The 24,933-nt window shown below is 33.4% G+C and overlaps 4 protein-coding genes across 4 annotated transcripts; 1 reads left to right on the top strand and 3 right to left on the bottom strand.

The window, feature by feature from the left end:
* Positions 1 to 6,132: 6,132 nt before the first annotated feature.
* On the bottom strand, positions 6,133 to 7,752 carry LOC115991180. The gene is made up of 2 exons (XM_031114918.1): positions 7,251 to 7,752; positions 6,133 to 6,761 (listed from the first exon to the last, which is right to left on the bottom strand). Exons 1-2 carry the CDS (start codon positions 7,750 to 7,752, stop codon positions 6,133 to 6,135), a joined length of 1,131 nt encoding a protein of 376 aa, XP_030970778.1.
* A 7,467-nt stretch (positions 7,753 to 15,219) lies between these two features.
* Positions 15,220 to 18,833, bottom strand: LOC115991944 (protein HEAT-STRESS-ASSOCIATED 32-like). The gene is made up of 5 exons (XM_031115935.1): positions 18,591 to 18,833; positions 17,234 to 17,425; positions 16,932 to 17,142; positions 15,661 to 15,884; positions 15,220 to 15,565 (listed from the first exon to the last, which is right to left on the bottom strand). Exons 1-5 carry the CDS (start codon positions 18,711 to 18,713, stop codon positions 15,455 to 15,457), a joined length of 861 nt encoding a protein of 286 aa, XP_030971795.1. The 5' UTR covers positions 18,714 to 18,833; the 3' UTR covers positions 15,220 to 15,454.
* A 2,370-nt stretch (positions 18,834 to 21,203) lies between these two features.
* Positions 21,204 to 22,579, top strand: LOC115988331. Its single transcript, XM_031111862.1, has 3 exons — positions 21,204 to 21,457; positions 21,564 to 21,769; positions 22,151 to 22,579. The coding sequence occupies exons 1-3, from the start codon at positions 21,359 to 21,361 to the stop codon at positions 22,395 to 22,397; spliced, it is 552 nt and encodes a 183-aa protein (XP_030967722.1). The 5' UTR covers positions 21,204 to 21,358; the 3' UTR covers positions 22,398 to 22,579.
* Positions 22,580 to 23,135: 556 nt separating this feature from the next.
* Positions 23,136 to 24,035, bottom strand: LOC115988697 (probable histone H2A.1). Its single transcript, XM_031112295.1, has 2 exons — positions 23,742 to 24,035; positions 23,136 to 23,616 (listed from the first exon to the last, which is right to left on the bottom strand). Exons 1-2 carry the CDS (start codon positions 23,928 to 23,930, stop codon positions 23,404 to 23,406), a joined length of 402 nt encoding a protein of 133 aa, XP_030968155.1. The 5' UTR covers positions 23,931 to 24,035; the 3' UTR covers positions 23,136 to 23,403.
* Positions 24,036 to 24,933: the final 898 nt, after the last annotated feature.

The raw sequence follows: 24,933 nt of genomic DNA, 5'->3' as shown, positions 1-24,933 counted from the left end.
TGCATCTGGTGCATCACGTGCGGCGCTTGTTAGGTTGGTGCTGGAAACTTCCAATACAACGTGTCCTTTCATTCTCTAATGAATGCAATTGCTTGTAAAGAGAAGAAGAGATTATTAAAAAGCAGTGTGAACACAACATTTAATAATTTTTATTTTTTTACATATGAGCTATAGTAGTTGTGCATTGTAGCCGTAGAGTCAAAAAAAATATGACTTTAGCTCCATCAATGTAACCACATTTTGGTATTTTGTGGTGTTAAAAATAGCAATATAGATTTTTAACACCATTAATACTAATGCTCTTATTTATGGGAATGCTAAAAAGAAAATATTGCAACAACAAGAGATTAAATGTTGTTAATATGGATAGGCTGCCTTGCTCTCAGATTTGGAGAGCCATTAAGAAGGGTAGGGAAACATTTAACAAAGGCAACATGTGGGTGGTTCACAGAGGTAGTACCCTCAGCTTTTGGCTGGACAATTGGACATGTAAAGGTCCTATCCGCAGCCTCATTCATGGTCCTTTAACCCATGAAGCAAGTCAATGAAAGATTAAAGATGTTTTGGTAAGTGGAGGTTGGGATTGGAATCGAATTCCCTTTGAGCTTACACCTAAAATTAAATCGATCATTCAAGCCATTCCTATTTCCTTAGGGAATGGAGGAAAGGACAAGTTAGGATGGAGAGGTAATGCTAGGGGTTGTTTTGACCTCAAAAGTGTCTATTCCTTTGCTATAGAGGTGGTTGATGTGAAGGATGTGGGAAGTATAGATGCTAGTTGGATTTGGAAATTAGATACACTCCCTAAAATTAAGACTTTCCTATGGAGATGTTTCATAATAGCATAGGAGTTAAAACTTGCCTTGCTAGAAGTGGATTTGTGGATGATGAAGGGTGTCTTGTGTGCAAAAGAGATTCGGAAACCATATTGCATGCCCTTAGAGATTGTCCAAGGGTAAAGCAAATATGGAGTCAGCCGGGTGTGAAGGGAAATAATAGTGATTTTTGGAGGATGCATAAGTGGCTGCACAATAATGGGAAAGTGAGATGTAGTCTTATTCAAGGGAAGCCACCTTGGAGAATCATGTTTAACTTTGCTATGTGGTGCATTTGGAAGAGCATGAACTCTTTTGTATTCAATAGGAAGAGCCCAAATCTAAACCTGTATAGGGAGATTTCCAATCAAGCTGCAGAGTTTATGTTTTGTGTTTCATCTCCACATAACCCAGTCCGAAGAGTTAGCAAGAGAATCAGGTGGGAGAAACTGCCCATAGGGTGGAAAAAATTGAACATTGATGGCTCGGTTATTGGGTGTATGGAGCAGGCGGGATGTGGAGGGGTAGTGAGGGATGAGCATGGGAATTGGGCTGCAGGATTCACTAGCCATATAGAAGCAACTAATAGTTTTGCTGCTGAATCGTGGGGGCTGAGGGATGGTCTTTTATTGTGTAGTAGATTGAATATCTCTTGTCTTATTGTTGAGATAAATGCCAAAGTGATTGTGGATGTCATGAAGAATTTTGCTTATGTAAATCAAATTATATCTCCCATTTTGGACAATTGCAGGCAGTTGATGACCGGATTTCAGCAAGTTCAATTAAAGCATTGCTACCGCCAAGCTAACCAATGCACGGATCTGATGGCTAGACTAGGAGCTGACCAAGAACCAAAATACATTTTGTTTTCAAGTCCGCTTGTAGACTTAGCTAAGGCTTTGGAGGATGATTGTAATGGTGTTTTCTTTAACAAATTATATACTGATCTAGATGTAATGTGTTGAGTTTTATGAAATCGTCTTTTAACCCCAAAAAAAAAAAAAAAAAATTTATGGGAATGAATTTTTTTTTTTTTTTTTTTAATCTCTCTCGAAATGTATGTACAAAAATATGACTCCAAGACCTTGAACTTGTATGGGTTTGAGCAATAGTCTAATAACAGTGATATTTTATATTTTTTTTTTTGGTAATGTTTCATGTCTGTAGTTCGAATCTCACCTTCTTCTTTTTTTGTTATTTATTTATCTAAAAATATATAAAAATATCTTTAAACTCATTTGAGGGTAGATGGAAAGGCTAATGAGCAATGGGAATGGATTTTCTTAAGATTTGCCACAATAGTAGAAAGCATATATTTTGTTAACTTATAAATCTAGCCTTCTAACTTTGGAATTGATTTGTTTTGTTCTAGAACGTGAACTTTCCAAATTACACTATGAACCTTTTCTTATTCAGCAAAAGAAAATATATTATTGTAAACCTTTTCTTATTCAGCAAAAGAAAATATATTATTGTAAACCTTTTCTTAGTCCTCTTTCATTCAATTCAGTGAGCATATATATGATGCAGGGGTGGAGTCACTTAGAAGTAGGCCCCCCAAACTTTTCTAAATCTATACAATTACCCCTAAAGTTTTCTAAAATTTTCAAATATATGGTTGGCCGCCCAGACTTCTTAAATATTAGATTTTTACCCCTAAATTTATCCAAAATTTTCAAAAAAAAATTGATTAGCCCCCAAACTTTTCATATTTCTTGTATGACACTATTAAATTGGTTCGATTTTATATTTATTATTATTTTGGACTCCCATTCATAAAATTCTAATTCCACCCCTGATATGATGATCATTTTAGCGGAAGAGTTAATAAAATCTTGAATATATAGGTGTGAAAACTTATATTAATTAAGACGATATGTGAGATATCTTACGTACGTAACGAGTATATTAACATCACTCTTGTATGGATGTCAAAACAAACAAACAAACAAACCAAAAAAAAAGTCACTTTATGCTTGTGGGAGTGGGATTCATGTGAGTCTCATATTTGTTGTATAAGGTACAATTTTGAGACCACAAACCTCTCCCTTTCTTAACATTTGATTAGCAATCTACTTGTCCAACAATTAAATTTAACCCTAAATAATCCCTCCAAAAAAAAAAAAACTAAATAAGTCTACTGACTTTTTTACCTTTTTACTTTTCTAGTCTAAGCTCTATGGTAAAAAGTTATTTTTAACTTTAAATCTCATCCTTGGTTGTTATTGCACCCAATAGGGCCAAAACAATATCCTAAGAATTACACAAAATATAAATTCATTAATTGTTGTGCCAACTATTAAAGTATCTTTCTTAAAGAATTGTGTTGTTCATATAATTAAATGGATAGAAAGACTCTCTTACTCATGGAAGTGGTAAAACACCCTCTAAGGCTCTAACCCTTTCAAGGCAGGCTCTTGGGTTAGACCATTTCGGCCAATATTGATTAGAGGTCTCATTAGAAGAGAGAGAGGAAAAAAAAAAAAACCCAAAATTATTGACCAATATAGTTTTAACAGGGTGGAAAATAGTGGGATATGTACACTATTTTCCCATTCCCCAAGAATTACACTAAAATTGTGGGCAAGCATAAACCGAATCCAATAGAAATTTTAGTATATAAAAATAAAATGTTGTGAATATACCAAATCATAATTAAGAATAAATTTCCTATAACTACCTAAGGCTTCAAAAGTATAAAGGGAGTGCAGTATACTACATAAATACTACAATGGGCCTGGACCTGTTTTCTATTAGCATTTGAGCTTTATAGTTTATATTCTAAAGATAAGAAAGAAATAAAATTGATTTTGCTACGTATTAGTTGGCCACTTACATTACAAGTTACACAGGAAATACCATGTATATGTGTGTTTATTCTCGATATACATATGTTGATATATTTTAATATTTTTGGGGAGTGAAACCAACAAGAAATGCAATATTATATTTGACTATTTGTACTTGGCCACCTAAAAGCGAGACAGGAAATACCATGTACATGTATTTATTCTCTATATACATATGCTACTATTTAAATATTTGTAATGAGTGAAAGAAATAAGAAATAATTATAACAATAATAATAAAATAAGAAATAAGAAATAAAATATTATATTTATGTACAAATAGATTGATCAGAAAATAATAATATAAAAATATAAAAATGGTGTCTTTATGATTTATGTAGAGGAAAAAAGAGAAGATAAAATAACGTTGTATCTATGATTAGCTAGATCAACCAAAGACGATCTCTGAATATTGTCAGTCGAACGATTAACATAGGATGTGTAAAAACATCACACTTTCTAGTGTTCTACAAGTTGAAATACAAATGTGCTAAAGTTAGATCAAAATTTCAAGGCAAATTACAGGCAAAAAAAATGAAAAACCTTGTAAATGTAAATGATAATGGCTAACAAATAAGCATTCCTTTATAATAGTTCAATGAATGTCGCTAAATACAGTTTGAGGTAAAACATATTAACTTTAAATTAACATTTTTATATTTAAATAATATTTATTATTTTTTTAGAAGAATTTAAATAATATTTAGTTAATATTCTATTTCATAATATTTTTTTTTTAAATTCATTATTCTTACTCTTAAAGTCTTAATAGTCAATTCACTTAATGTTATTTGGGTCGAATTTCAATTAATCCAGAATTTGTTTTTGGAAAAATGCTAAGTTTACTACAAATGCTACCATGAAAAGCTTATAAGTAATTGATGACACTTCAACAATGAATATAATTAATTACAAATCAATTTGTAACAGCATTCCCATCAGGGTGAGTAAAATTTTTAGCATATACCACCTCAAAACCTAAAATTTTAGCTTTTAATAACTCATTTTACAATACATCCAACATCAAACATTCTATATTTTTTACCATTTCATTTAAATATTCTTTTTTTATTATTTCTTTATTTTTCAATTATATTTCTTTCTCTCTCTTCCTCTCTGTCACTCTCAAGTCTCAACCCAGCAAACTTGACCATCTCAACGCAGCAAACCCATACCCACCCCATCCACCACCACCGGAAAAAAAACACCAACCACCCATACCCACCTATCTATCCAACAAACTCACACTCTTCCATCTCAACCCAGCAAACCCATATCCATCCAAGCCACCACCACTGAAAAAAAAACACACACACTAGCAGATGCAGAAAAACCAACGGAGACCCACAGAGATTCACAAACCCAAAAAACAACATCATCCACCACCAGAGATTCGAAGACAACACCACAAAACCCAAAATCGGACCAAATCTCAGCCACTACCGGCGACCTGGCGACGTTGCGGCCAAAGAGTAGAGAGATCGGTGACATGCTAGCGATGTTGTAGACGAAGAGTAGAGAGATCGAGTGACTGAGAGCAGAGAGATCGGCGACAAGCAGAGACCGGCAACGAGCAGAGATCGGTGACATGCAGAGACCGGCGACGAGTAGAGTTGAGCGACGAGTACAACAGACCATGAACCACGGAGAGAGAAGAGAGAACAGAGATGAAAGAAGTGAGAGAAGAAAGAGTGAGAAATGAGAAAACCGTTGGTGAATAAAAAATCATTTTTTATTTTACAATACAGCTACAGTACGCTCTCAAAAATGAGAGTGCACTGTAGAAACATTGTAAATTTTATAACATTTACCAATTTTGATGGAGAGTGTTTTTTTGGGGTTCAACTGCTAAAAAATAAGATTTATAGCATTTAGGAGGCTTGATAAGAATGCTCTATATAGTAAAATATGTAGCATTTCTAGCATCACTCAATTTTTTGGGCCTTCTTACAAGTGGAAGGAAAAAAAAAATAGCTCACAATTTTTTTTATTAAAAATCAATTATTTATTGCCCCACCACCCTCCCCCCCTTAAAATAAAATAAAAAAATAAAAAAATATTACCAATTTTGATGGAGAAATGCAATTATTATATTGCCCCACCACCCTCCCCCACTAAATTAAAAATCAATTATTTATTGCCCCACCACCCTCCCCCCCCCCTAAAAAAAATAAAAAAATAAAAAAATAAAAAATAAAAAAAAAATAAAAAAAAATAAAAAAAAAAACCAATTTGAGGGCTCTCTAATAGCTAGAGGGTCTACACCATGGCATAAGTGGTCCAAACCGGCTTAGGGCCAATCCTAAGTTCAGTTGTAATTCCTTTGGAAAATGACTAACAAATTACATATGTTGTGTAGTATTAGTTTAGGATAGTGTTAATTACACACGCAAAAAACAACTAAAAACATGTGAGTACGGATGTGTGTGTGCGCCACGAGTTTTAGCCTTAGCATAATCCCCTCTCAGTCAGGGTTTGTAGATTACCACAAAGCAAGGGAGGATAGCTATGGGATTTAATACATAAAGCTCCTCAATATTCGAATGATGACCCATTGTCCCATCCAATGAATCGAACTCTGGACTAGATAATTCTTGAGTTCTTTCCAAAAGTCTGTGAACACTTCCAGCCACTACTCTGCACAGTATTAAAGCCTTTCCAAGAGACTGCTCTTCTTCATATAATTCAATAGATTGGAATGCGCTTTTACTTGTGGAAGTGGTAAAAACTCCTAACCCACCGTTGAATTCCTTCTTGGTGAAGTATCCATGCCTTAAAACTTGACATACACCACAATTATCCAAAGTGCACAAGCTAGAAGAGCCATTCATGCCAAGAGAGCACACAAAAGTTGTGCCATAGAACCTCAAAAGCTCATTACCATCAACCAGGCAGCGTGGATGCGTTTTGATTTGTTTGCTAGCTTCATTCTTCACCTTTTCTCTATATTCTTCAAACAAAGCAATGGTTTTTTTTGTGTTGTTGACCTTCAAGACCCTCTCTATCCTCCTGCAACTGTTCTCAGACTTTAACCAACTCTTTTGGCAAATCATTTCTACTATCTTCCTAGATGAGTCTCTTTCACCAAGTTCAATTACTGCACACAAGATACGACATTGTGAGGTCTCTTTAGAAACTAGGCAACCTCAAAATTTGTAAACATTTGTCACCAATATGAAAACAAGAAGAAATCAATTACCTCTATGAAAACCATTTTTAAGTTTGGATATTGAGCTATATGAAGGAAACAAAACATCTTTTCATTTTAATTGCAAATTTAATAAATATTTGAATGCAGATAATGAGCCACATGAAAATCATTTGTAACTAAAAGTGGAGTATGGACATGATGAAAAATGAACTTGATGTAACATAGCAACCAACAAGTGAAACAATGACGAAGCCTAGATAGTAACAATTACATCAACCAGGAAAACAATGAGAGTGCCATATTACATTATATAATGGAATTTTTTTTATCGAAGGTCCTTTATTTAGTTAGTGAAGCATGATTAGGCCTTAAACAATGGCACAACAATTATATTAAACTTATATATGAGATATAACTTTGGATATTAGTGTTCACCTGAAGGCTTGGAGAGATGTTGTGCTTGAATAGCATCCAATTTTCTAAGCTTCTTACCACATATCGGGCAAATTAAATTTGAATAACAATAACAATCTGTCTCAATAGATGTCCTTGATGGAATATCACTGGTACCACCACCATAAAAAATAATAGAGCCACCATGGGTTTCAATGGGCCTATAATGGTGTACCAAATTGTGGCCTCTATTCTCAGTGGTCTCTGGGCTTACTTTGCCCAAAAACATTGGGCCATCCTTTTCATTATCTTTGCCCTTACTGCAAAATTCACTGCTCCCTAGTGATTTTGTACTGCAGCCTAGTGGCTTCTCTGTATCTCTCACAATATCTTTGAAATTTGATGTGCATCTTGAGCGCCCTAACCTTTCTCTCTTTATTGTCATAGAGCTTAGATTACCATTGGCCTTTGGATCAAACACATCTGATTGTACCTGGGATTTGCAGTCCCATGAACTCTTAAGACCACAGCAAACTGCTGGCATTCTGTGTCTCTTTCGTCGGTCTCAGTATTTCTTTGGTATTATATATGAGACTTCAATCTTCAAAAAAGCTTTAAAACTTAGATAGGAAATTTATTTTTGCACCATTGGAATATAAAGACAAGAAAACAATCAAGGAAAGCCAGTTTTTGCCAATAACATTGTTCCTCTTTTGGCATACTATACTGAATCAAAAATTTATTTTCTTCCTAGCTTAGCCGAACATTATCAATTATAGAAACATTAAAATAATCTCATACCAAATGCGCAATATATACAGGTTATAAAGTTGCATTCTTACCTCTAACTTGAATCACTTCCAAGTTTGAATTGAAACATTGTATACAGACATGGATCATGTCACATTAAAAATCTCAAATGGGTAATAATTTTTAATAATTTTTAATGTGACATGATCCTAAGAAAAAAAAAAAAAAAGGACCATGTCACATTGTAAAGTGATTTCCCAATAGAGATTTCTAAATGGTTAAAAATAAAAAATGTTTTTCCATCGGAAATGAAAGTTTTTATTCATATAATTATACAAAATTACAAATATATATATATATATATAAATGATTTTCCCTGCAAGCCAAAAAATAAAATAATAAAATGTTTTTGACTTAATTTGAAGGTCACACATAACAGGTCATTCTTCCAAAAAAAATTAAAAATTCATCAAAACAAGTGAAGAGGAAAGTTCATTATTGTTGATGAAAGTGGAGTGATGGGTTTTCTACATTTGACTTTCATGGAAATTTTTTAACCAAAGAAAAAAAATGTGACCTACCATCTATGCAATGAAGGAAACTAAGAAATTATTCAATGCATCAACGATCATATCAGCTACGTTTAATGATTCTCTAATGCAATAATTCATCGACGATCATTTCAGCAATGGTTAATGATTCTCTAACGCAATAATGAATGACATATTTTTTAATTAGTGGACTCCGATTGTTCTTGTGGATAGGGAGATAATTCGATTAGTGATAAATGAATTTTTCCTTGAGAGAGAATTGAAGGATTCAATTGGAGGGATCCTTTCTCTTCTACAGCAACCACCATATACTCATGCAAACTAATTTTCCTAAAAAAGACGTTCAAAAAGTTCAAGATTTATCTTGGATGCTGGATTTATTAGGATAAGGATTCATTTTATCAATTATAAAAGAAAAACCATAAAAGGAAAATAAACTAAAAGTAGGTCAAAATTTTCACCAATTAAATTTTTAATATCATTTTCCTAAGATTTATATGAGAAACAATTGAATTTTTTGTTATGTGAGAAACAATTAATTTGAAATATGGTATTCTTACTCAAATTTAGTTGTTTTTGCAACAACTGAAACAATGTCTAACAAAAAGGAAAAAAAAAAAAAAAAAAACTAAATAAATATAGTAACACACAATCAATAATGTAAAAAAAAAAATTGAAGGATATTTGCATTTTTTTAGTAGGCATGAAACATGCATATCTATATTAGCCACTATATTATGCAATTTTCAATTTGTAAACACACACACATATATGTATGTATGATAAAATCACCATACACTACTCCTAGTGTCTTTCTATTTTTTCTATAAAAAAAACTATGCTTTTCTTTTCTTTTTTTTAAATAACTACACTTTGTTTGTTTTACTGGAAAACCTTTTTGTAAAAATAGGTTTTCACATTTTCCAGTATTTGGCAGCATTAAAAAAAAATGATTAATGGAAAACTCTAATAAAAAAAAAAAACTTATTTTATATAGGTTGTTTTCCAAAAAAAAAAATTGGAAAACAATCTCTTTTTCACACAGCTCGTAACTCTTATAAATATTATCTTCTTCCTGCCATGGGAAACAATATTTCTTTTCGCACCTTCAGTCTTTCTCACGATAAGCTCTCTCACCTATTCACAATCTTTCTTTCACACGGCGCATAACTCTTATAAATATTACCTTCTTCTAGACATGGGAAACAATATTTCTTTTCGCACCTTCAGTCTTTCTCACGATAAACTCTCTCACCTATTCTCTTTCCTTTACTTTTTGTCTCTTCTCACACCGTCATTGTTTGTTGCAAAGATTACAAATTTTTACAATGAAATTTATTTAAATTTTTTTTTATACATCAATATTTGGGATGGGAGATTTAAACCTTAAATGTCTCTATTGAAAACAATATAAGGTGCCAACCTGCTAAAGTACAAGATTCTTACCAAAACTTATTGAAATATTGGGAAAAAGTAATAATAAGTTACACCGCACATTATGCGAGAACTCAACTAGTAAAAATAAATTATAAAGCATAAGGGTGTGTTAACAGTATTTCTCTATCCTTATTAAGCGAGGTCTTAAAAAAAACAAACAAACAAACATTTACTCATGCTTTTTGCTTCCAGCTATAATACTTTGAATCTAATCACTATAAGAAAAAAGACCTGTTACAATGGGAAAAAATCGTTACAATAATTACAAAGTCATTGCAATAAGGTGTTATTGCAACGTCAAAAAAGTTATTGCGAGCCGTTGTAATAAACTTCAAGGCAATAGGTTTACGCAACACAAAGATTTTGTTGCAATAAATTCTACATATTGCAATAAATAGGTTGATGCAATAACATCTTTATTACGACAAATAACTTTGTGACAATAGTGTACTGCTTCAAAGGTTATGTTGTAATACGTGAAAAATGTCATACAATAAACAACCTTATTGCAATAGGTTGAGGTTTTTTTTTATTATTATTAATTTGTCTATTGCCTTGGGTTGCAATATACACATTATGAGACAATATAAACATTATATTTAGAAACTACAATAATAAATTAAAGATGCAAATTAAAAAATACAAAAGTCGTAGTATTCCATCAAATTAATATGTCCAGAAACACAAATATATACATAATACGTTGAGTTTACAATCAAACACATGTAACAAGTCTTTTTTTCACCTATTACAACAATATACTTTGATGTGAAATAAGTGGTTACTTATTGCAACAACATATTTCAATCTTAATTGATGTAATAAATTTAAATTACTATTACAACAAAAAACAACCCACAGATGCAATAGCATATATATTACTCCAATTATTTTTGCTGTTGTAATATTACTTGTTGTAACAAGTCTTTTTTCTTGTAGTGAATGTCCTTGGCTGTAAGTAGTATTGTACAGCAATCGGGATTGGAAAATCAAAATGAAGGGGAACCACACCAATATGGCCAGTGGTAGAAAGAGGACCAAGCCTATCAGCATGTCCCAAAACAAGGTAAGTGAAACAACCGCTTTTCACATCCAAAGGTGTATCAGCGATGTCTTACTTACCAGCAATATCTGTTCATATAAAAACAGAGTTGATAAAAAAAAAAGAGAGATATGTAGAGATTTAAACATGGCCCATTTTAAATGGTAATTGAGTCTTTCATATAAAATAGACCCCTAAAAGCAAATTTCAATTAGGAGTCATATACTTGTAGAATTGCCAATAATGCAGATATGAAGGCACATACATGAGGCAAGACAAAAATGATCGCCATCATAAAGTGGAGAATAAAATGGATAACAGTTCTCAATGTCTCTGGGATATTCCATTGAAGACAAACTAGGAAGTTCAAGAGAAGATCCAAAAAACCTAATCAGAAGAAGTGGAAAATCATAAGAGAAACAAAAGAAACTTTGAATCAACAATTTACTATAGTTTAAACCAAAAATCAGGCAAAGAACTGAGCTTGTGACAAATATGCTAGACAAATCATATAGAACATCTCATCCAAAAAGAATCAATAGCTTATTGCAACACAATTATCATTGTAATAGCTTTATATAAATTATTTTATAATCTATTGCAATGATATCTTAATCTATTATAATGACAATCATGAAATAATTATCTATTACAATAAATATATCATTGCAAAAATTTGATCTGAAATATTTTTGTCAATAATTATAATTTTTTATTGCAATAACTTATAATTTTCTATCGCAATACAGGCTTTAATACCTTAATGAACTAGAAAAATTTGTTGCGATAACTTAAAATGAAGAAATAATTGCAATAACTTGATACCAATTATTATTGCAATTTATTGCAATGAAAATTTCGAAATGATAGCTTATTGCAATGAAATTATTATTACAATAATGTTATATAAACTATTTTACAATTTATTGCAATGACATCTTAATCTATTGACAAATGTGATATAATTATCTATTACAATAAATATATTGTTGCAAAAATTTAATCGGAAATATTTGTGCCACTTATTTACAATCTATTGCAATAAAATTCGTGAAGTAATAGCTTATTATTACAAGATATTTAAAACAATAAATTATTTATTGCAACAACATATATATTATTGTCTCAAAATTATCGTTGATTTAATGTTTAAGAAAAAAAATTAATAAAAAAAAAAAGTTCATGTCATACTCACATTGTGAAACAAAAAGTATAGGCACTCAAGCATGAACATAAGATTTGCTACCTCTCCCTAAATTAAAAAGTATAACGATAGGTACAAAGTCTTCCTCTTAACATGATTCTCCCCCTCAAATTGTTGCAGCCTATCGAAATTTAATAATATATTAGTTGCAACATTTTTTTTTTTTTTTTGGTGAAAATCTTCAGCAAACACAAATTTTCTTTTTTTTTTTTTTCCCTACAAGCCGACATTATAATCTAGAATAAATGCGAACTAAAATGTGTTCAATGGAAAAGAATTCTCAGATTACCTTAAACTTAATTCCTGGCCTAAGAACTAGCACCATTGCATGTAGTTCTCCATTAATTTCTCACGGATACCATCCACAGCCCTTAGATCAATCTGTGGCCAAATAAATGCTGTATTTTTATTTTTATTTTATGTATGTATGTATGTATGTATTATTATTATTATAGAAACTTAATTAGGAGATTTTATTAATAATTGTTTATTTGTAATCTTTTTGGGTGGACAATTTTGCAGTTTCTGCAAAGAAAATAATTTCAATAGATTATCAACAACAGATTGTTTTCCTAATTGGTCTAAATAATAATTGTTAAGCAATGATTGATGTGGGGCCCGAAATCTGAAGTCCCAGCCCATTTTGTATTAAAAGCCCAAAGCTCAGGCCGAGGAGCCCTACTGTCAAAAACGCGGAATAGAAACTCCTTGAAGGCCCAAGGATGTGGCCGAGGACGACTTTACGTCCAACATCCCCCAGAAACACTTGAAGAAAAGGACAGATTCAGCACAGGAACAGCACAAGGGAGAAGGCTGCCAGCACCTTAATGTGGAGCCCAGCACCTGACAAACCCATACTCATACCCTGGTATCCAGCTTTCCCCAACCACTCTGATGTGAGGATTGATAAGACAAGTAACCACCCTGAACAAGGGGAAACGGACACGTAGATGAAAATTGGGAAGGAAATACTAGTATAAAAGGGAAGCTCGTTGCGCCAAAAAGAGGGGCGATCTCTCTCTCTCTCTCTCTCTCTCTCTCTCTCTCTCTCTCCTCTCTCTCTCTCTCTCTCTCTCTCTCTCTCTCTCTCTCTCTCTCTCTGTGGAGGAACCAGAGAAAAAGGGTGAGAACGAACTCACAAAGGAGGAGGATGGCAAGGACGAGACTCTCCTCGGACTAATTCCGAGGAGATAGATCTTCACACCGCTTCCGTATAAGGCTTAGCTATATGGGCTTCCATGAAAATCCCGACCTAACCGTCGCCTAACGACCAAGGTCCAGCCTTTCCAAGCCCACTCTCTACAAATCGTATCGTTCGGGCCCTTTTACACACGAGCCCATCCTTGGGTCATTGAAAAATTGTGTCCTTACAATTGATATGACATTCTGTTTTGCAAAGCATCTTCATATGGGTATGTTTTGATTCAGTATATTTCTATGAATGTATTGATATGAGCACTGTATTCAAGAAGAAATATTATGATCCGACTTTGTATACTTCAAAAGAAATAGATTGGTTTGTGATTAAAGATAAGTTAAATTTTTTTTAATGGTGGAAAATTTTGTTTTTTATCATTCATTTCTAACTATCGCCATTGGAAAACTAAAATCCTTCGTGTATTCTATCACTAGCAAATTATCCCTTATGTATAGAGAATACAAAATTCATCAAAACATATGAAGAGGAAAGTTCATTATTGTCCGTGAAAGTGGAGTGATAGGTTCCCACATTTGAGTCTCATAGAAAAATTTGAACCAAAATTTTTTTTTTTAAAAGTGTAACCTACCATTTATGCCATTTATTTAATGAAGGAAACCAAGAAATTATTCGATGCATTGGGCGATCTTATCCGCTATGTTTAATGATTTTCTAACCTAATAATGAATGACATATTTTATTAATTAGTGGACTCAAATTGTTTGTGGATAGAGAGAAATAAGAGATATTTCGATTAGGTGATAAATGAATTTGTACTTGGGAGAGAATTGAAGGATTCAATTGGAAGGATCATTTCCCTTTCATAGCAACCACCATATACTCCTGCAAACCAATTTTCCTTAAAAACAGATATGTTCAAAAGGTTCAAGATTCATCTTGGATGCTGGATTTATTGGGATAAGAATTTATTTTATCAATTATAAAAAGAAAAAACATAAAAGGAAAAGAAAATAAAAGTAGATCGAAATTCACCAATTGCCGTTAGTTGGAAAATTGATGCACTTTAAATCATTAAATGTGTCTCCAAGGATCAGAAAATTTTTAACCACTAGAAATTGGTTGATGTAAAATATCCAGATTTCAATGGATCATTGCGTAATTCCCCCCCACGCCTCTTTTCATAGTGTGCTTCGTAACTGGCCTTAGTACAGCACAAAACATAAATTACATCCAACCATGAGAATCATGTGACACTAGTCACTGCGTTCATTTGTGACTCTGTACGTGACCTCTACAGACCATTTGGATTTGTGAAACACTTGAATCAGGTGGACCAGTCAAAGATCTGAAAGAGTTTTAACTTGATTTGATTAGAAATGCAATAAGATGAGTCAAGCAATTTTGTTACTAAAGTTTACAGTGCATTGCCATTTACCAACAATGGATTTTTATATTATCTGGTGAGGTTCAGAACAAAAGCATCAAGGTTGGCACCCTCAGCTTTCTACTGGTCCTCTAAAGCAATAGTTGGTCAATTATTCCACCTCTTTCATTAAAAGCTCACTAGGCCATCATACAGAATTCAAGCTAAGTTCACTTATGAGCCTCATCTCTCTCTCCTCCCCCTTTTACAATTATTTAGCACACACACAAACGCGCATTCGCCATCCCTCTTCTTTGCCTTCTTGCTTCATCACTTCATTGCTCTACAGTCTCCCAATGGCATAAAATAGCTGCAAGCTACATGTTGTTCTACTTGCCTGGTTGTGATACAAGGCAGGAAAACTAGATCTAGAGCATGAATTACATTCTCATATGATAATTCAGACACAATCAGTGGTTCACTAGGAAATGAATGAACAAAGATATGCTGCTTATCGCAAAATTAAAGATTATTGATGAACACAGGTCCAAGAACTTACTGAGCACACACAAAATTTAAGTTTCATAGCTATGATGGGCATTACAGCTCGTATTACTTGAGCTATTACTCATTGGTGGACTGAAGATACATATATATTTAACATCATACGGACATATAACAGCACAAATTACAACATAACCAGTCCATACAAGTGATATTTCTCTACAAATTACACCAGTTCAGAACAGAAAATATGAGGAGCCAAGGACAGATGCATGATTTTTACCCAGGTTGTGTCCCCGGAGGCATTCCAAATCCATGACCTGAGAGTGATCCACATAGAGGTTCACCTGGAAGAAGAGGGCATCAGCAAGGAGTTTAGAACATCCAATGCAAGATCCCAAATTTCATAATGAAGAGAAGGATGATATAATGAGCATCATACCTTGGGACCATACTGTTTTATAAACCACTCGGAGGTTCTGGGATTTGATGCTTCAAACATGGTCTTCTCAAGACCAAGACGCCCAATGACCTTAGCAATTATGTCTGCCCGTAAAGAATCAGCATACTTGCAGACATCATCTGCATCAATCATGATCATGTCTGCTCCAGCTTCTAAGCATCTCTCAGCCCGTCTGATCAAAAGATCCACATCTTCAACAAATTCTGTGTAACCAAAGAGAAAGCTCATTTTTATAACAATAAAAGGGATCCTCTAGTACTACTTCTTCCTCCTTTCTAGTTTAATGAAAGTAAGTCTGACATTTCTCATTTGTTCTCATGTTCAACTGTTTCTATATAGTATGGTACGTACTGAGCAAAACAATATAGAATGTGGATTAAAAGAATGCAGCACTTAAACGCCAATGTACCTCCAACATTGGTATCCAGGTTAAAGTACATACAGCAATGCCACAGAGCAATGCTCATAATTTCAATTTAGGTCTCCCTAGTGTAATATACATGTTGCACTCACATAATTGAACAGAAAATGTTAAACTAGGAAATTCATGAATTATAAAAATAATTTGACTCCTTCAACAAATGAACCAATGTTTCATGATGAGAAACTACAGATTAAAAATGCAGATGACCTAACAATGTATAACTGCCATCCCAAATGTATAGCTATAAAACAACTAATTTTTTCATAAGTTAAGAGGTCATCCTACAAATATAAAGACATAACAACATGTTTCATGTATGGTCCACCAGCTTTGGCTAAAGAGACAAATGGTGTTTAAGAACTATTTTAGTAGGAGCATTAATCGGTGCAGTTAAACAGCCGCATGTACACCCATCTGGAGCACAAATGCCAATCAGCCTAGATTATGCTTAATTTCACTAATACAATTTATTACACATTAATCCAAGATGGTCTGAGATAAGGATGTTAAATGCGTATTTTACCAACCAAGCATTTCTGGCTCTTAAGTTTATATGGACAGCACAAAAAGTGCCCATATCAGATGACCTCATTAGCTCATCAACTTTAATCTTGAATATATTCATAGTTTATCCTTCTTTACAAAAAAGACTAGATTCTTTGTTTGTTGTATTTTGTTTATTTGTGTAAAAGTAAATTTGTCATTAAAAAAAAGGTATAGTTAAGAAATAAACAAAATAAACTGATGCAAATAAGCTCATCCAAACGAGTAGGAATTCATGATGATAAAACTTATCAAATTTATATCTAGTAAGCAGCTTATATACCAGTTGAACGAGGTCTTGGAACAATATAAGCTCCAAATGCTCTATCACCACCTATGGGAATGTCAGACTTGTTAAACTTCACTGCAAATTGAGGCTTGGCTTTCAGACCACCACTCTTAATCAAGTGAACAAATCTTAGTAGAGTTTCTTCAGGGACTTCAAGCGATCCCACATTCAGCTCAATCGTGTCAAACCCCAGTTGCTTGCATTCCTAAAGTGATCATAGCAGGGCATGAGTAAGAACTGTAACAAACATTAAAAGACAAATAACTTATAAATATAGACCCTCTAGCACACCTCACCTCCACATACTCTCTGAAAGCTGATGGACCTCTGCGAAGCAAATGTTCAGCCCAGTCACCCGTGCTAACATATATATCATGTTGGTGGGCCATGTTAGTCACTTCTTTAATGAAATCCTTTGACATCAGGCTATGAGATCCTCCAGAAAACTTCAATCCATCAACAAACTGCCCCATAGACTCAAAAATATCCTGCAAAACAGAAATTTGCAATTGTAACTTATCAGGAAACCCCATCAGCTCCCTTCATCTTCCTAGTGCCGTTATTCCATATCATATGAAAAAGGAGAATTGTAGCAGTTCTAGACTATCAGTTAGCCCGTTGCAGATGTATGAAATAAGCATCTACAACAAAAAAGTAGGTTGACTCACAATGTAGCTTTGAAACATATAAAACCATCATGCAACTCACTCCTTAGCAGTATGGGACACATGGTCATAGAAGATCCTAAAGCTTGGGGTTAATCACACTTTCCCTCTTAATGGTGAAGTTGCAATGTTCCTATTCTTTAAAACTGAATAATTTCCCTACTTAATAAGTACATTTTCTTTTTCTTCTTCTTTTTCTTTTTTTTCCTTATAGATACTATAGCATTTGAAATCTGACATCCAATCAATGAGGATCACTCTTTATCATCGAGTCAAGAAACCAATGTATTTCTTTTTGGGGTAAGCGGGATTTGAACTCAGGTCCCACGTTCGACAACAAGAAATTTTACTACTTTAAGCAAACTGAAACCTATAACTACTTTATCCTCCACTGCTAGGGAAAATTTTCATTTTGGAAAATATATCTAACAACAATCTGAACTTTCTATTATTTGACTGGAATCCTACTGACAAAGTACTTATTACCAATGGACAATGGTTAAATTGAGACACTGCTCGGTTACAAAATAATGGTAAATTGTAATAATACCATATTTAGAGGGGAAGGAATGATGCCAGAATTACTACAATTTTATTTCATAATGCTTATAAACTAAGGTGTCAAAAATCAAAAAATGAATCCTACTAGTGATTTTTCTTGGTTAGTAAGCCTTTTCTAGTAACATTGATAGCAGTTTTACATTTACATTGAAGTGCAATTTGCCCAGAAAATTGTATTTAAGTACCGTCAATGCCCAATATGGCAATATCCGAGTAATTCCAAGTTCCAACATTATCTTCCCCTCCAGTTTACAAGTCTGTACCCATCAAATTCTCTAATCTCATTGTCCCTTTTTTTTTTTTCATTTTTAACTTCGTTTTCCTTTTACATGCACAGTACCATTAATTTGTTAGGACAAATAATAAAGATGATCATATTCATAAGGCATTTTAATTATGAGAAGAAGAAGAAGAGGAAGGAAGGTACCTGAAGAACATTTTGGGTTAAGAGTGTGTAATGGGGGCCTCTCATCTCGGTGACTCCATAGCGTCGAGGCTTGTCGGGGCGATCCTCGTTCTCCTCGAAACTCTTCCATCGGAGCACCGACATATTAATTCCAAACTTGATCGATTTCCTGGGCTGTCTGTCTGATTAATTGGATTTTTGGATTAAATGACTGTTTCTGTCTCGAAAACTTTAGAAGAGAAGTGTTGGATATATGTTCCAGTTGCTTCCAGACAATGCTTCATTGTTCATGTTAAAATCGTCTCCTGACACGCGTCCTTCACTTGTGCCCACGTGGCACATCCCCTCGTTTCACATAAAATAACGGTAATTTGTACATTTACTAAAGCGGGTTTGTCACCGTTGTCTAAACAGTATTTTTTTTTTAAAAGGAAGGTTAAAAAAACAACTGTTTTTAAGTATTGAAATAATATTACATATTTTTTCAATTACATATATTTCTAAAAAATATAAATAACGTTATTAGAATAACATTACTAAATAAGTCCTAAATTTACATGATATATAATTATCATATACATTTTGCAAAAAAAAAAAAAGATATATAATCTCTATATATTAAGAGGATTCTGAAAGTTAGTTACGATCTCAAAAAATGTTAAAAATACCCCTAATCTACTTAAAGAATCTTTATTCTTAAAAAAAAAAAAAAAAAAAAGGCCCATTGACCAATGCTATAGAACGGTTGGATGAGTAGTCTCATTGATCCTGTCTCCTTTGAGTGGAGAGCAGATGTGATCCACCAATTATTTTTGCCACATGAATCTAAGATTATATTGGGTATCACATTGAGCTTTAATCTCCCATACAACTGTCTAATTTAGTCTAAAACGCCTTCTGGGTTTTCACCACCCGAAGTACCTATAAGCTGTTGGCTTGTATATATCAATGCAAATGTGTATAGTATTTATCAATTTTTATGTGTTTATAATGTAAATTTATATTGTACCATATAATCTCAAAGAAAACTTTTTCTAAAATAAAATTCTAGATTCATTGAGACAATCCATGTCATGTTAAAATATTTATTTTGTAAGCGTCCATTTGATTAACTCATTTACTCATTTATTTATTTGTTTATTAACCAATGAAGAGGGATAATCATGATACAAATGATCAAATTCACTATGATAATCTTTAATTTTTAGACATTATATAGATGCTTGTCTTGACTAATATAGCACAAATATTATTATCTTTCCCCAAAAAAAAAAAATGTTATTCAATTAAGTGTTTTAATTTTACTAATAATCTAAGATTTATCCTTATGGACCAACAATCAAAGTTGTCAAACCAAAGCCATAAAGACCTTTAGGATGTGGAAAATTCTTAGATACTCCTAGAATACGGAGAAATAATGCTCTTTCCTCTCACATTCATGGTGAACTCTACCATAAATTTAATGAGTGGACCTATCATAAATGTGAGAGGAGAGAACATCATTCTCCGTACTTCGAAAATACCTAAGAATTACTCTTAGGAGGATGAAGTTAATGATATGAGAAAGAAGAGAAATTTAGACAAAGACAACACATTCATAGCACATCCTCTTTTAAGTGCAATATTGCTATAACCAGCTTAAAGAGCACAAATTAAATTTCTTTTTTTTTCAAAAAAAAAAAAAGGAAGCTTGAAGAGCACATTAAAGATGAAACTTCAAAATGGGCTGCATGAGGCTCGCCCAAAAAGAGAGATCTCTTCTTCTCCTTCTCTGGAATCCAAGATCCAGTAACATCTTGTCATGTTTAATTGCTGCATCAAAACAGCCTTTGAATTGGGATGGAGTTCTAAAGTTAAACAGTTATAATGCTATAGGAACAAGCGGTTAAATTGAGAAGGATACACTCTGCACTTCTTAAACAAAATTTTATTTCTGGCCTCCAAATCCAAATTCGATTACACAATAACCCTGCAAATACTCAACATTATTATCAACATTGAGAGTGAAATGCCACATGAATTCTTATTAAGATTTACATAAATAAATGTTCAATATCGATGCCATATGTAGATTCCAGGGTGTATGGAGGCCATTTTTTAAGGCCTGCTAAGGATAGATTCTAGGCCTTTTTCAAAGCAAGCAAGTTGCATTTAAGAACTGCTAAGAAATCACTAGTATGTACGTACCTCTAAAACTCGTTCGGACTAGCTATGATTCTTTTCTTTCCCAATACTACTAGAACTTTCAAAGACCTAGCTAATTATGTATAGGAGATCATGTATTCCATTGTGAATTAGACTCTAGCGGAAATTCGATCACCATACTATTACATAAGCAACCTGATTCATTAACACTAATTGAGTCATGACCAATAAATTATTGAGGAATAAGAGCTCAAAACCATATGACTTTGGAACTCAGTGTGGGATCTATTATCAGCTGTCCATACAAGATACATCCTGCCGGTGATACTCTGCTTTCCTTGTTCCCCATGAAAGGAATCCAAACTTTAAAAAGAAAGGTTGAGGCAAAATAAGAAAAAAGAAAAAACATGTGAAGACAAAGGAAGCTTTTACCCTGAGAGCACAGCTAATTCTTCTTATATATATGTTATAGCTAGGCCTGCATGTATGACTCAACTTTATTCGTATTCCCTTCTTCATCTAAATCCCATAAAGATTTGCCAATAAAAAGCGTGGGAAGTTGCCCATAGAATTAGAATCACTCCCTTCTCCTTTTCTACAATCACCGCTATCAAAGCTCTGAATTCAGAGAAAGGAGAAAAAAAATGGCCAGAAACTATGGCTTTCTTGTCTGCCTCTTGATCATGATTTTGGACATTATTGCTGGGATTCTTGGCATTGAAGCTGAAATCTCTCAAAACAAGGTGTTTTTAAGTTTCTAACCATATAATTGAATTTATAGTGACAATTTCAATTCCAAGTTTAATTAATAACTTGTTGTTTTTCTCTTTTGTTGTCTTTATTTCGTAGGTGAAACATTTGAGGATGTGGATTTTTGAGTGTAGAGACCCAAGCTATCAGGCTTTCAAGCTAGGGTTGGCTGCAATTATACTTCTACTCCTTGCTCATGTTATTGCTCAGTTGCTTGGTGGTTGCACTTGCGTTGGGTCCAAGGCGGAGTTCTCAAATTCCACACCAAACCAGCAATTAGCTATTGGTTCTCTCATTTTCGCTTGGTATGTGTTGCACGCTCAACGTTACACAATCCCTTCTACACCATTACCTAAAAAGTAGTGAGAAATTTTTTTTTTTTTTTTTAAAAGGTTTTCAAACAGAATGTAGATTATGATACAACTATATTTGCGTGGAAACATCATAGCCTTAATTAAGGTAACTAAGATAACATACTTAAGTGTCGGCTTACGATTGATACGCCAAAATCAACTTTTCATCAAGTACTCGTAGTGATTTGCATGTAACTACTGTCTGTAATTTAATCACAAATTAACACTCAAGCATGTTATAAAAATGTATATGAATTTGGGAATAATATTTGTAAAGATAATTGTATAGCCCAAACTAGAGTGTTCTAATGCTTAACCTTTGTGACCAATCAGGATCGTATTAGTCATTGCATTCTCGATGCTCATCATAGGAACAATGTCGAATTCGAGATCAAGAAAATCTTGTGGGATAGCACACCATAGATTCCTGTCTATAGGAGGGATTTTATGCTTTGTTCATGGACTATTTGCAGTTTCCTATTATGTGTCTGTCACTGCTGCCCAAAGAGAAAAACAGAGACTACAGCCAAGGAACCCTGCTGGAGGTGCTGCAGGGCCTACAAACACCGCCTCTGTTTAATTTTACAGTACTATATTTTTCTCTTTTTGTCAAGTTTGAACTCTTTAATTGAAATAAGCTTTACATACATCAAAGCACAGGAGTGCCTTTATTTAATTGGTTGTAATTTGTAGGATGATTGTTTGAAAACATTGTTTTCCAATTACTTTTTTAGCGGTAACCTTTTGAAATTTGAAGGAAAAAAACTGCATAATTTGCGCTCTTGTTCATTTCGTATTTGTGTACTTAGAGAGTACTCTTTAAAGTTTCAGTCTTTATTTTTTTGATATGCGTTTTTTTTTTCAAAGTTAACACACTTTAATATTGGTCGTGAGCAATTGCTACCCAAAGTAGAATTATATGTAACAGTAATTTAAAAAAGAAAAATTAAATATGAGAAACATAACAAAGAAAATATTGGAACAAATATTTTAATTATACAACACATTTTCCCATTCAAATTAGTTCATATTATTATACAAACCATAAGATTTTTATGAATAGAAAATATATCTAAAACACAAATTTTCATAATTTTTTGCTATAATTATGATATAATAAAGTATAATTGGTAAAAAAAAATATTAAATCCATATGTAAATAATAATTTTCTATTTACAATTTACCACATTAAAATCATAACAAAAATAACTATAAAACAATTTGTGATTTTAAAACTTTATTTTTACAATTTACCACATAATCTGTTAATCAATCTTTTACTCATTAAAAAGCCCAAGCCGAAAAAAGCACATATCATAATTTAGACAATTGCAAAGATCATTCACATTTCAATATTGCAAATCTTGTAACAATCAAATTCAAATCTTGAATTGTCAAAAAGCAAAGAAACCATCTAAAAATCCAAACAGAACGACAATAGAAAATCCTAATCTAATCAAATCCTATTCCTACCAATTCTTACAATCACCAAATCTAAGAACCACAATTCCTATCTATACCACTGTCCACAATTCTCTTCTTTTTTTTTTCTGGCAAAATAGATCTTTGAGAAAGCTCCTCCGGTCTAGTCATCGATTGGGCCGCTCTTGGAACCGGCGCCGGTTTTCTTAGGCAAGAGCATGTTGTGAATGTTGGGCAAAACGCCACCGTTTGCGATGGTCACAGACCCAAGAAGCTTACTCAGTTCCTCGTCGTTCCTCACCGCCAACTGGATATGACGTGGCACTATACGTGTCTTCTTGTTGTCTCTCGCTGCATTCCCAGCCAATTCCAAAACCTAAAAGATTGAAAAATTCACCGCACAAAACGTTTTTTAAAAATCGATAACAAAGAAGTAAACTTTCTACTTTTAAAAGAAACGAAAGTAACAGAATTTGTAACTGTCAAAAACTGTAAACTGACCTCGGCGGCGAGATACTCGAGGACGGCGGCGAGGTAGACAGGGGCGCCACCGCCGACGCGTTCGGCGTACTTGCCGGTTTTGAGGAAACGGGCGATACGGCCGACGGGGAACTGGAGACCGGCTTTGCTGCTCCGAGATGTGCTCTTCTTGGCTGTGCCTGCGGCGAGAGATTTGCCTCTTCCGGCCATTGAAGAAAGTGAGAGAGAGAAACTTTTGGGAATCGAAGAAGGTTTGAGAGGGAACTGAATGCGTGTGTGAGTTTCTTTGAATAGCGTGGAATGTGAGAGAAGATGGGTTAGGGTGGTTGGGTTTTATATGGGGTGGAGAGTTGTGTGGGCCAATTAGGTTGAGTGACGCGGATCGTGATCTGGGACCGTTGGTTTTTAATTGTTTGGACGGTTGGATTGTGATTTTGTGTTTTCGTTTCAATTCTACGGTTTTTTGGGTTTTGTGAGAAGCGGGAAACGCAAAATTTGAGTGAAAAGAACGAAACTTACTTACCCCATGCGGCATATTCAAATTTGAGGGAGAACTTAAATGGTGAAAAATATGAGTTGGAACTTGCCTACCAAACAGACCCTAAAACAATGAAAAGTAAAAATATAGTGCAGTGATTTTGTTTTTACTATAGCGCTAAACGGGTTGTCATTTAAAGAGACAACTTGAACTGTATATTGCAATATAAGAAAATATTTTAATTGTAAAATGTTTTTCTTACCCAAAAATAATAATAATTTTTCATCCTTTGTCTCATTATCTGTAATTTTTTTATTTATAAATAATTAAATACGATAAGGAAAAGATATTTCCTACATATGAAACACAATTTTTCACTGACATATAAGGTAAAGATACCTCCTATGTATGAAACACATTTCTCACTGTCATAAAAGTCTCACATGTGAGACATGTATGAGAAAAATATAGAGTTATATACTAAGGAAAATACTATATAAAAAAAAAAAAAAAACTATTTTATTAAAATTAATTGAGAGCGAAATGTTGAACTTACTACCAATATAACACACGTGAAAATCAAAATTAATTAAATTTCAGAATTACGAATTAGTTGAAGGTTTTGACTCTCCTATTACACCAGGTGATAGCAGTATATAATAATAATTGAAACACATTAGAAAATTATGGTCCGTTTGAATTAAGGAAGAGAAATGGGAAGTACAGTAGAGTAGA

The sequence above is a fragment of the Quercus lobata genome, chromosome 5 (assembly GCF_001633185.2).
Source record: "Quercus lobata isolate SW786 chromosome 5, ValleyOak3.0 Primary Assembly, whole genome shotgun sequence".
Classification (NCBI taxonomy): domain Eukaryota; kingdom Viridiplantae; phylum Streptophyta; class Magnoliopsida; order Fagales; family Fagaceae; genus Quercus; species Quercus lobata.
Note: the sequence above shows the minus strand (reverse complement) of the source record. Positions and strands in the feature narration are given on the sequence as shown.